General features: G+C 45.0%; 1 protein-coding gene across 2 annotated transcripts in view; it reads left to right on the top strand.

Annotated features, from left to right (window-relative positions):
• PLPPR1 (phospholipid phosphatase related 1) overlaps positions 1-12,159 on the top strand; it is a 143,529-nt gene that overhangs the window by 68,209 nt on the left and 63,161 nt on the right. Inside the window, exons 2-3 of one of the 2 annotated variants that reach the window (XM_088054285.1) lie at positions 5,638-5,695; positions 8,740-8,847. In XM_088054285.1, the coding sequence (XP_087910411.1) occupies positions 8,785-8,847 (63 nt within the window). In that variant the 5' untranslated portion in view covers positions 5,638-5,695; positions 8,740-8,784. The remainder of the gene's footprint in view (positions 1-5,637; positions 5,696-8,739; positions 8,848-12,159) is intronic. The other variant, XM_005533898.2, reaches the window with a different exon arrangement.

Here is a 12,159-nt window from a genome sequence, read left to right as displayed (position 1 = left end):
ATGGGGAAGACATGGGAAAGTGGGATGGGAAACCCACTTCTGCCCTGGCAGCATGAGTGCATCAACTCAGGGAGGGAACCATTAACCAGAAAGGTTCCACTAAAGTGAAGGTAGCCTCAACCTCCCGTGACCAAACTGCCAGATATTACAGAAAAGAGGATGATCCCCTTGAAGGAACCTCTAGCATGTATGCCCAGGGAGGAGAGGATGACCAGTGCTAGAGGGGCCCTGCCTCTAGCCAGGAAGAGGCACGGGAAAACCGGGTCTTTTGGACAGTATGAATCTGATGGCCTGGCACATCAGAGCCACAAAAATACGAAGCTTTAGTTGATACTGGTGCACAGTGTACCCTAATGCCATCAGGACATGTGGGGGCAGAACCTGTTTCCATTGCTGGGGTGACAGGGGGATCGCAGCAGTTGACTCTGTTGGAAGCCGAGGTGAGCCTGACTGGGAAGGAGTGGCAGAAACATCCCATTGTGACTGGCCCAGAGGCCCCGTGTATTCTGGGCATAGACTTCCTTCGGAATGGCTATTACAAAGACCCAAAGGGACTCAGGTGGGCTTTTGGAATAGCTGCTGTGGAGGCAGAGGACATTAAGCAACTGAACACCTTGCCTGGACTATCAGAGAACCCATCTGCAGTAGGACTCCTGAAAGTGGAAGAACAGCGAGTACCAATTGCCACCTCGACAGTGCACCGCCGGCAGTATAGGACAAATCGAGATGCTGTGATCCCCATCCACAAGATGATCAGAGAGCTGGAGAGCCAAGGGGTGGTCAGCAAAACCCACTCACCCTTCAACAGCCCCATCTGGCCTGTGCGCAAGTCTGACAGAGAATGGAGATTGACTGTGGACTATCGTGCATTGAATGAAGTGACTCCACCTCTGAGCGCTGCCGTGCCGGACATGTTGGAGCTCCAGTACGAGCTGGAGTCCAAGGCAGCGAAGTGGTATGCCACTATTGACATTGCCAATGCATTTTTCTCCATTCCCCTGGCAGCAGAATGCAGGCCTCAGTTTGCCTTCACGTGGAGGGGAGTGCAGTACACCTGGAACCGACTGCCCCAGGGGTGGAAGCACAGCCCCACCATCTGCCATGGACTGATCCAGGCTGCCCTGGAAAAGGGTGAGGCTCCAGAACATCTGCAGTACATTGATGACATCATTGTGTGGGGGAACACAGCAGTGGAAGTATTTGAGAAAGGAGAAAAGATCATCCAGATTCTGCTAGAAGCTGGCTTCACCATCAAGAAGAACAAAGTCAAAGGACCTGCTCGAGAGATCCAGTTCCTGGGAGTAAAGTGGCAAGATGGACGGCGTCAGGTTCCCACTGATGTCGTCAATAAGGTCACTGCAATGTCTCCACCGACCAGTAAGAAGGAAATGCAAGCTTTCCTAGGTGCCATAGGTTTTTGGAGGATGCACATTCCTGAGTACAGCCAGATTGTGAGCCCTCTTTACCTGGTCACCTGCAAAAAGAACACTTTCCAGTGGGGCCCTGAACAGCAACAAGCCTTCGCCCAAATCATGCAGGAGATCGCTCATGCAGTAGCCCTTGGCCCAGTCAGAACAGGACCAGATGTGAAGAACGTGCTCTACTCTGCAGCCGGGAACAATGGCTTGTCCTGGAGCCTTTGGCAGAAAGTGCCTGGAGAGACTCGAGGCCGACCACTGGGACTCTGGAGCCAAAGCTACAGAGAGTCCGAAGCCAACTACACTCCCACAGAGAAGGAAATCTTAGCTGCCTATGAAGGAGTTCAAGCTGCCTCAGAAGTGATTGGCACAGAAGCACAACTCCTCCTGGCACCCCGACTACCAGTGCTGGGGTGGATGTTTAAAGGAAAGGTTCCTGCTACCCACCACGCCACCGACACTACATGGAGCAAGTGGATCGCCCTCATCATGCAGCGTGCCCGTATTGGAAACCCAAATCGCCCTGGGATTTTGGAGATAATTACAAACTGGCCGGAAGGTGAAAACTTTGGTCTCACTGATGAAGAGGAGCAGGAACAAGTGACACGAGCTGAAGAAGCTCCACCGTACAACCAACTGCCAGCAGAAGAAACACGCTATGCTCTGTTCACTGATGGTTCCTGTCGCATCGTAGGGATGAACCAGAAGTGGAAAGCAGCTGTATGGAGCCCCACACGACAGGTCACAGAGGCCACTGAAGGAGAAGGTGGATCAAGCCAACTTGCTGAACTCAAAGCTGTTCAACTGGCCCTGGACATTGCTGAAAGAGAGAAGTGGCCAAAACTCTGCCTCTACACTGATTCATGGATGGTAGCCAATGCTCTGTGGGGATGGCTGGAAAGGTGGAAAAGGGCCAACTGGCAACACAGAGGAAAGTCAATCTGGGCTGCTGATGAGTGGAAAGACATCGCCACCAGGATAGAGAAACTGTCTGTGAGGGTCCGTCATGTAGATGCCCATGTCCCCAAGAGTTAGGCTAATGAAGAGCACCGAAACAATGAGCAGGTGGATCAGGCTGCAAAGATAGAGGTGTCAAAGATAGACTTAGATTGGCAAGGGAGAGTTGTTCCTAGCTCGATGGGCCCATGATGCCTCAGGCCATCAGGGGAGAGATGCCACCTATAAGTGCACACGAGACCGAGGGGTGGATCTAACCATGGACACTATTTCTCAGGTTATCCACGACTGTGAGACGTGTGCCACGATCAAGCAGGCCAAGCGGTTGAAGCCGCTATGGTACGGTGGGCGTTGATCCAAATATAGGTATGGGGAAGCCTGGCAGGTTGACTACATCACACTGCCCCAAACCCGCCAAGGCAAGCGGTACGTGCTCATGATGGTAGAAGCCACCACAGGATGGTTGGAAACCTACCCTGTGCCTCATGCCACTGCCTGGAACACCATCCTGGGACTTGAAAAGCAGGTCCTTTGGAGGCATGGCACCCCTGAGAGGATTGAGTCAGACAATGGGACTCATTTCAAGAACAGCCTTATAAACAGCTGGGCTAGGGAACATGGCACTGAGTGGGGGTACCATATCCCCTACCATGCACCCGCTGCTGGAAAAGCTGAACGGTGCAATGGCCTGCTTAAAACCAGCTTGAAGGCACTGGGTGAGGGAACTTTCAAGAACTGGGAGATTAATTTAGCAAAAGCCACATGGTTGGTGAACACCTGAGGTTCCACTAACCGAGCAGGCCCTGCCCAATCTGAGCCCTTTAGAACGACAGATGGAGATAAGGTTCCAGTGGTACATATGAGGGGTATGCTGGGAAAAACTGTTTGGGTTAATTCTGCCTCCAGCAAAGACAATCCAATCCGTGGGGTTGTCTTAGCTCAGGGACCGTGTTGCACTTGGTGGGTGATGCAAAAAGATGGAGAGACCCGGTGCATACCCCAAGGGGACCTTGTTTTAGGGTGAACTACCCATGACACTGTGCTTGTATCTGCATGTACATATGTATATAGTTAAAGTAGTATGTGTTCATGTATAATTTAAAGGTTTAATATTTGATGTAACACTTTGGTATGGGAAAAAATTTGGGGTGGATAGTGTTGGGGGTTAGGTGTCCTTTTTTGTTGTTGTTCTGGCTTGCCCGTGGAATTTTTACCCATTAGTTGCGGGGACAACCTAACTGTGGGTACTTAGGGGGTGCTCAACAAAAGACAAAGAGTGGCTGGGCCCGGGAGGGGAAGGGGGCAGCAAAGGAGGGTGGGGACAGTTTGGGTGGGCTTTCTTCGGCTTCAGGGGAAAGACATTCTTTTTCTGGGTCGCGGACCTGCTGCGGGAGGGAGAAGGGAATTTCACCATCACCCAGATGGAGCTGCTGCTTCTTCTCCTTCTTCCCTCTTTGATGGTGGCCTCACACCCCCTGTCCTGCTGGGACGTGTGGCAGTGCCAGGCACCGCTGCGGAGCTGCTGATACACCTCATCCACCGGCCCAGGATCTCTGCTCATCCCTGCTGTTCCAGCCAACTGTTCCTCGGAGCCCTGCAGGAGCACCAGGACTGACTGCCCGAGGGGTTTGTGAAAACAAAGCCTCTCCTCCATCCCGTCTCAGCCGAAAAAGCTGTCCCGGGGTCCCTGTTTCTGTTTTCTTGTTAATGCAGTAGTTATTGTTGTTTGTTTGCCTTGTTATAGTAGTAAAGAACTGTTCTTCCTATCCCCAGATCTCTGCCTGAAAGCCCCTTGATTTCAAAATTATAATAATTCGGAGGGAGGAGGGCCTACATTCTTTCATCCCAAGGGAAGCTACTGCCCTCCCTAGCAGACACCTGTCTTATAGAACCGAGACACTGTATTCCTAAAATATACGATGAGGACTGTGTGGTTCTTGTGCAGGAATTAGCAAGCACATTTGAAGTGCAGAGACTGTGTTGTCAAGTGGACAGAGCACTTGACAGGAGTCTGAGAAGAATGTGTCTTTCTTCAGCCTATACATTGAGTCATTGCGTGATGTTGGGCAAATTGCTTCAACTCTTTCCCTCCACAGGAAATAGAAGATTCTGCTTTACAGTGAGATCTGTAAGAGATAGTATAATAAATAGTAATTATAAAGATACAGTTCTTTGCCAAAGCTTGGATAATCATTGTTAGCAGCAGCATTAATTTAAATTTGTTTCCTTAACTGAATGGGGGTTTCACATATGCAATTTGTTTTTCAGTTGGGTAAACTGATCATTGATGGAATGGTGCAGAGGTTTTGGTGGTATTTTTTTTACTTGTAAACAGAATTCTTATTTTAATGAGAGTAAAGATCTTTATAATTTGAAGCCAGTTGCCAACAGAGGTTTGCAAGTTCCTAACATATGGTTCAAGTAATTTAGGAATCAAGGAAATACTGATGTTTCAAGTATCTTTTACATTGTTATAGAAATAGTTGGTTTTCCTTCTAATATAATATTTACACCTTGTTTTGGAACAGTGTTGGCTGCTGCTGAAAAGATCATGAAACTAAGAGACAGAAATCCATTTCTCTTTTAGTATTTGCATCACATCCTGGTACCCTCCTCACCTCTGGTTAGAGAAGATTTGGGATTATGCTGTGAGGTGATATCCCATATGTGCCAGTGGCTTCGCTACTGCTCCTGGATTAGTAGCTCCTGGATTTCAGGCTGGTGGTCTCTCAGCTACTGCAAAACAAATATTTTGCATTGATTCTGAATAACTGAACCTATAGTTGAAAACTATGATGAACTGGGCCTGTTAGCATGTCTGAATTTTTGATGTGTTTTCCACAGATGACCATATATCCACTGTGGCAATATGTAAAATACATTGTTCATCTCTTCCTACCTCTGCCAGACATGGCTTAAAAAACATAGGTTTGACCACTGTCTCCAGAGGAATAGATCATAAATTAACTGGTTTGATGACTGATCACACAGAACAACAGTTGAATGTGCTGTGTCTGCTGCAGGAGCTCAAAGGCCCAGTGAATGCCAGTTTGTCCTAGATAAGTCTTTTTTGCTGTCTGCCACATGCTCACATAAAAGGCTTTAGAACATACCTGAATGGGGCATTCTAAAAGCCATTCCCTTGGATGTATCCCTTCTGCAAGAAAATTTCTTCAGCTTGAATTCTCTTTTTCTTTGCTGTCCTTTTCATTAAGTTTTCAATTCACTAACTTACATTCTCTGTCTCCACTTGTTCTCCCAGGAGATGCCAGACAATAACCTCCTATTCTGTACATATGGGGCTTTCTGAAAAGGCACAGGTGAGGTAAATTGAGGAAGATGAAAACTAATTTTAATTAATTCTCAAATGCTGCATTATACAATTATATATATTAAGTGTGGAAGCATCTCATAATACCAGATTCCAGATTATTAATATTCCCTCTACACTGGTCCCTAATTAGTTAGAATAGGTTTGACCAGTTCTACTCTAGTGCTGTGATAACATACCCAGCCTGAAAATGTCACAGCTACTGGGATCTAAAAAGACAGTTACAATTTTGCTCACATGAGTTCCTTAGCAATTCAGTCAAGTTGATAAAAATATAAATAACAAATGGAGAAAGCTGATGCTGATATTATAGCTTTTATTTGCCATTGCTTTCGTCAGAGGCTTTGCACTATGAAAATTTGTTCAATGTGAATAGATCTTCATGGATTAGAGAACAAGACTTTTACTAAAACTTCTTTTACATCTTATGATTCTTTGAGAAAAACTGGGTTATCTCGGGTTGCTGTGCAGGCTGAAGTGTCTGGGGTTTGCTGTAATACATGTTTTGCTGTCAGTATACCTAGAGGACTCATTGCCAGCTGAAGAAAGACAAAAGATGGTGCTCCCAAGACTACACCTTTGCTTCCCTTTACTCTTTCATCAAGTAACCTGATAAAAAGGCCAGCTGTTACAAAGCACTGGCTAGCTTAGAGTTTTCCCACACTCTGGAAATTAGCTGATCATGCAACCATTTGGTCTCTTACTACTTAAGCATGACACAAATGTGTCATCACATAGGAGAGAATATGGCACGTAAAATGCTTTCCCATCGGCAAGTGCAGTTTTTTGAACCAGTGGTGCACAACAGGCTTAAAGGAACAGGCATAGTGATAAACATGTGCAACATCAGGGGTCCCCTAGTGTTAAATCAGGCAGTTTTATATGAATCTGAACCCTCAGTTTCTTTGCTAGTTTATTCAGTTGCCTTCAAACATCTGTTGTGAAAAATTTTTAAATTCTTGGATTGCCTTGCAACCCTCTGGTTACAAACACATCAGTTGGAACTGAAGGCGTAGCTTGGGATTACAGTATGTAGTGGCATGGAAAATCTTATTATTTCTAACCTTAGTCTGGCAGAGGATTCATGAAGGTCCTGAGGTATTAACGTCTTTTTGCCATTTTGAAAACTGGATTTTCAAATTTACTGACAGTGTATCTCCAGGGTACAGAAAAGTTTCATTGAATAGTGCTACAGAGCACTATAGAGCTACAGAGCAGCTGTTCTGACTGTTTAACCTGCTATTCCACCAGGTTCCATGTGTTTGCCAAGTTACAAAGCCACATAGCACAAGAGCTAGGGGTATTGAAAGTGCTGTTAAAATATGAATCACTGAATTTTTTACCATGGTCCAAATGGGGTTGGATTACCTTGTCTTTTTTAAGCAAAGACACTAACCTCTGAGATAAACCCCTTTAATCCAATAAGTAAAATCTGTTTGGAAAATGAGGTGTTTTGAGAATATTTGTATTTTAGTATGGGATACAGTGTAAGATGAGGGTGTCTGAGGCAAATCACAGGTGATATTCTTGACTATGTAGTTTTTTCAGAAATTGTAATTCTCAATGGTTAGCAGTTCAGAAGCTATTCTTGACACAGAATGTAGCCTCACTGGAGTCACCAGTCACACATAGCTCTGCTGTGCCTAAATCCATTACATCCATTGTGTATTTTATAATTCTGGGTAAAACTGTGAAGAACTGAGATAAGGAATACATTAAGTAGTTCATAGATGGTGAGACAAGAGCCTGCAACATGGTGCAGGTAGCAAGCACTGGCAGCTGGTCCAGCTCCTCCATCATAACCTCAGATGCACTCTCCTGTCAATCATGGTATTTTTCCCAGTAACCCTGATGAGTACTTGTGAGAAAGCACTGACCCCTCTGTGAACCTCACAGGCTCCATATGCCAAGGCCTGAATTGCCACTCAGATGCCAGTGAGGTTAAAGAGTCACAGGAAGATGCTGTGCAAAGCACAGCAAAATGCATCAGCTTTCACCTCCTTCCTCATCCCTGGCCCTGACACATGAAGGTGCTTGTCAACAGGGCAGAGTTTCTTTGCAAGTGTTGGAAGTAAGGCTGGACCCACCTTAATCTGTGCTCTTGCTTGATATGCTTAGGTTAAAATTGATAGCAGAGGATTTTGTCTGCTGTGTTTCATGCTTTGTGCAATTCTGCACCTGACAGCTCTGGGCTATACACTCTTTTTCCAGCTCAGCCTTCCCTCCTACTCTGTATCTTCTTGTAAAGGCATTTAAACAAGACTTAGCTTCTTGATGTGCTGCCTCATGCATGCAGAAAAAGACACGCACTGTTAGTAAAATTTCTTTGTGTTAGTCTTCTTTTCTCTGCTTTTTCTACTTTTCATGCAAAAAGAGTGTATTAGCAGTGTTGTAAGGTTACGTTAATTAGAACAGCCAGTAGCCCAAAGTAATGCTAAGTGGGTAGAGTTTGATTTGTTAATGTATGAATTTGTATCAGGACAGAAAGGGTCTGCAGAGAGGGGCCACATCTTCATTGTGCTTTTGTTGCATTTGCTTGTTACCGGTTGTGAATTTTTCTGCCCGACACATGCTGGCCATGTTGAGCAGATTTATACCGATAAACATTATGATCATATGTACAGTCAGTGTACTGTAAGCATGTCTCTTAAAGTGCAAGTTTACAAATCAATTATCAAAATCTCCTGGCTTAAAACAAACAGGTCAGTGTGTAGGCAGGTCAGTAGGCTGAAAATGTGGTTTTACAATTCTGAGGAAGAATCTTTTGCTTGGGAGTGGATTGTATTTAAGAAAAACTATTGTATTCCTTATCACCCTTCAATCTGTATGATGTACCTTGTTACCTAAGTCTGTCTCTTCTTTTGTGTTGCAAAGGGAGAGCTTTCTCAAGGTATTTTCTACACAGTTAGACTCTGATGTTCTTTGTAGTCTGTGTCCTTTGTCTATTAGGTCAGTACTCTGTGTTGTGAACCTCATTTTGGAGTTTGCAAAAACATGAAGCATACTGAAATACCTCTGTCTTTTCTTTTTCAGGATAGAAAGTTTTGAACAGTGCCTCCCCAAGAAGTGTGATGAGAAATGGCTTTAGGAAACAATACCCAGAGAAGTTATTCCATCATCCCCTGCTTCATCTTTGTTGAGGTGAGTGAAGTATTCAGCTGCCAAGCCTACATGGAGGCAGCTCTTCCCTGCAGGAATTCAGGAATCTGATAGCCATTTTATTTCTAGCAAAGGATGCTGTCTTAGTTGATGACATAGATATCCATCTTCATACTTAGTGCCATCAGGTCCTCCTGAAAAAAATCCTGCATGATTTATCCAGATTTCAGGTACAAGCATGCAAGAGCCAAGTAGAGACACTGTGTATCCAAGACTTCTCTGAAAGAAATTGGCCAGGAGACAAGACTCCCCTTTGATGCCTTTATTAGGATTCAGCTCTTGGGGTGGGGGGCCCAAGGAGTTGCTTGCACCACGGCCATTCCCACACTGGCAGCTCCAAGGAGGAGGCACAATTCAGCTTTGCAGCACACACTGCAGAGCTGGGGCTTCCGTCCTCCTTAGAGTAGCCAGGAGGCCTGTTGCCCTGGCTCATTGTCTAGGGGGCGTCAGTCCTTTCCAGTCCTCTTTAGGTCATGGTGATGCAGGGAGATGGTTTCTAAGCAGGCTTAGGTGATGCAGGGAGATAATCTTTCATCATAGCTTGCTAGAATATGTTTCCTTGTCCTTTTATTCCTCTGTTAGCTCTTAGTTTTGGTGTCCTACATGCCTTAGTTTGCATATTACTCGCTTGCACAGCTTCATGGGACTTTCTTTGTTCTAGTGTGGCACAGCATCCCTGGGCACAGCTTCTGTGGCATAACTTTCTAATGGGTTTCTTTTGTTAGCGTGACCCAGCCCACATGGGAGCAGCTTTGTTACATAGCAGCAGGGAAGTAAGGGAAAGGGATAGAGGAATGTCTCATAAGAACTCTTAAAACACTTTCAAAAACTGGTAAGTAATTAACATTACTAATAACCACCGGAGTAAACAAGGGGTACAAGGTTTACAAACACGATAAGAACATTAACTGTACATAACTAAACACAGTATTTTAACCGGGGTGGATTTCTTGAGAGATTTTATTCATGACACCTGCCAGACCTGCAACACAGGGGTCCTGCAATGCATTCCCTGGGGTATTTTCCACTTGAGTGCTTCATAGGTATCAAGAGAATACTGAGCAGATTTAACAGGGACAAAGTGCTGCATTGTCCCCATCTCAGGCAACCTTTGCACCCAGGAGAGTGGCATCCTTCACCAAGAACATAAGGCAGCTGGGCCCTGAACATCTGTCATAATCAGAAGATAGCTAGAGAAGGGTATAAAACAGGACTTTTGTTTCATGACTATCTCTGCCATGGTGATCCTCTGGTCAGAAGGGAATGTCAGTCTCCTTACTAGTTTTGTTACCAATTTTTTTCCTAGGGTTTTTGTTTTTTATAGAAAAAGTCCTTGAAAAGTGCTGGAATCCATAATTCCAATGTCAGGGAGTTTTACAGCTTTCTTATGATGTCTGTAATTTTGCTTATGTCAACCAATAGCTTCAGTAGTTGACATAAAAAGTAAAAGTAGAAATCGTAAAAATGTACTGCACCTAGCACTTCAAAAGTCTGCAGTCTTTTCCTGTTTGCCAGACACAGCCTATGACACAGCAGTATCTCCACTCTCCTCTGAGACTTTCTTGGTCTTCCAAGAACTTCTTATGAGATGGCAGGGGAGTTCTGGAAACTCTTGGAGGAACATTAGGGTGCCAGTGAGGACAGCTACATGAGCCCATGTCTGCTAACAGCAGCCTCTAGTCAATTCTGCCAGCTGCTCCTGATCCAACAGGGCCCTGAGCTTGCAGATCTTGAGTCTTGAGCAAGGAGGGTCAAGTGAGACATTGGCACAAGTTGCCGAGATGCTGCAGCTTCCAAACCCTGAACCTTCAACTACAGCAGGAGAACAAACCCTGAACCTTTAACTGCAGCAGGAGAACACATGGAGTCTCTGTTTACTAAGGTTGGAAAATGGAAACTCCACTGATGATGAAAGTTAGAAGCTGGTAGCTTCTAGCCCTGGGGGAGCAACCCCTGCTCCATGTGCAGATCTGCAGCCATGAGAAGAGGTTCAGTGCCAAGGCATTTCCCTGGATGAGAGCTCTGCACAGGGAAATAATTGAACCAGCTGGACCTTAACCATGTGGCAAGAGAAAATGGTGAGTGGTAGTGTTGAGATATTCTCTACCAGTGAAGAGTGAAGGCCACCATGAGTGCTTTCCTTAATACTTTCCTTAATAATGCTGGTGAGGAGGAGGAGAGTCTGAAGAGGACTGGATGGATCTGGTCCACAGTTGAGATCACAAATCACAGAATAGTCTGAGTTAGAAGGGAATCCAGAAGGATCACCAAGTCCAGCTCTTAAGTGAATGACCCACACCTGTGTTTGTCCTGCTGATGTCAGCAGCAGGGTTTGGCTTCTGTGTCCATGTGACTCTCTTTGAGGATCTGGACTGCTTAGAAGGCAATCATCCTGACCAAGCGGAGCAAAAGCAGCTTTGCCAGCAGCCTGGCTGTAATATATGTTGGTGTAATTAGCGTTTTATTATACACATATAAAATCAAGTATAAAATCATGTTTTATGTAAAACGTGACACAAGCAATTGGGGATTGCAGCAATGGCAACTGGGAACTCAGGACATCTTGCAAGAGGACAAAGGGAGCACCAATAAAAGAGATGGATCCACCCAGATAAGATGAGCCACTAACGATTTGGCAATCAGCACCTGATACCAATCCAGTCAACCATACATCTCAGTGTCCATTTCCAGAGAAAACTACTCAGACCCCCTCTCCTTCTGGGAAAAACTCAGCACAATTCTACATCTCAAAAGCCTGGTTCCTGAAAAACCACTCAAACTTCTTAGAAAACTCATCAGCAGTTAAACAGCAAAAATATGAATATGGAACAACACATTGTGGAGGAAAAAAACTGAGACTGCATAGCCTCAAACTGAAAAGACTGTATAAAACTCAGCACTCTGATAGACAGTTTGTGAACTTGGGGAAATCAGTGCGACGGAAGCTAATTCAGAGTTCACCCAGCACTGACCCTGGGGTCGATGCTGACCTTGATTTCTGGCTGTTCCAAAATTTGATTTTACAAATTTTTCAATAAAATCCTTATTGATAAAATTTGACTGATTTATTTATAACACTGGCCAACCTGGAGAGGAGAGCTGAAACTAAGAGTGATGGGGTAGGAGTGGAAACAGTGACTAAGAATCACCTGACAAAGTGAAGGAAAAGGTTGGAAGGACCAGTACAGGACTAGGACTGAGCAAAGGACCCAGCATGGTGTGAACAGAAGGGGCATTAATCAAAAAAACAATAAAATGAAATCACCACTGCATAAACACATAAGTGAAGAAGTG

Source organism: Pseudopodoces humilis, chromosome 4 (assembly GCF_049639895.1).
Source record: "Pseudopodoces humilis isolate 2021_Gansu_Grassland_sample_001 chromosome 4, ASM4963989v1, whole genome shotgun sequence".
NCBI classification, from domain to species: domain Eukaryota; kingdom Metazoa; phylum Chordata; class Aves; order Passeriformes; family Paridae; genus Pseudopodoces; species Pseudopodoces humilis.
Note: the sequence above shows the minus strand (reverse complement) of the source record. Positions and strands in the feature narration are given on the sequence as shown.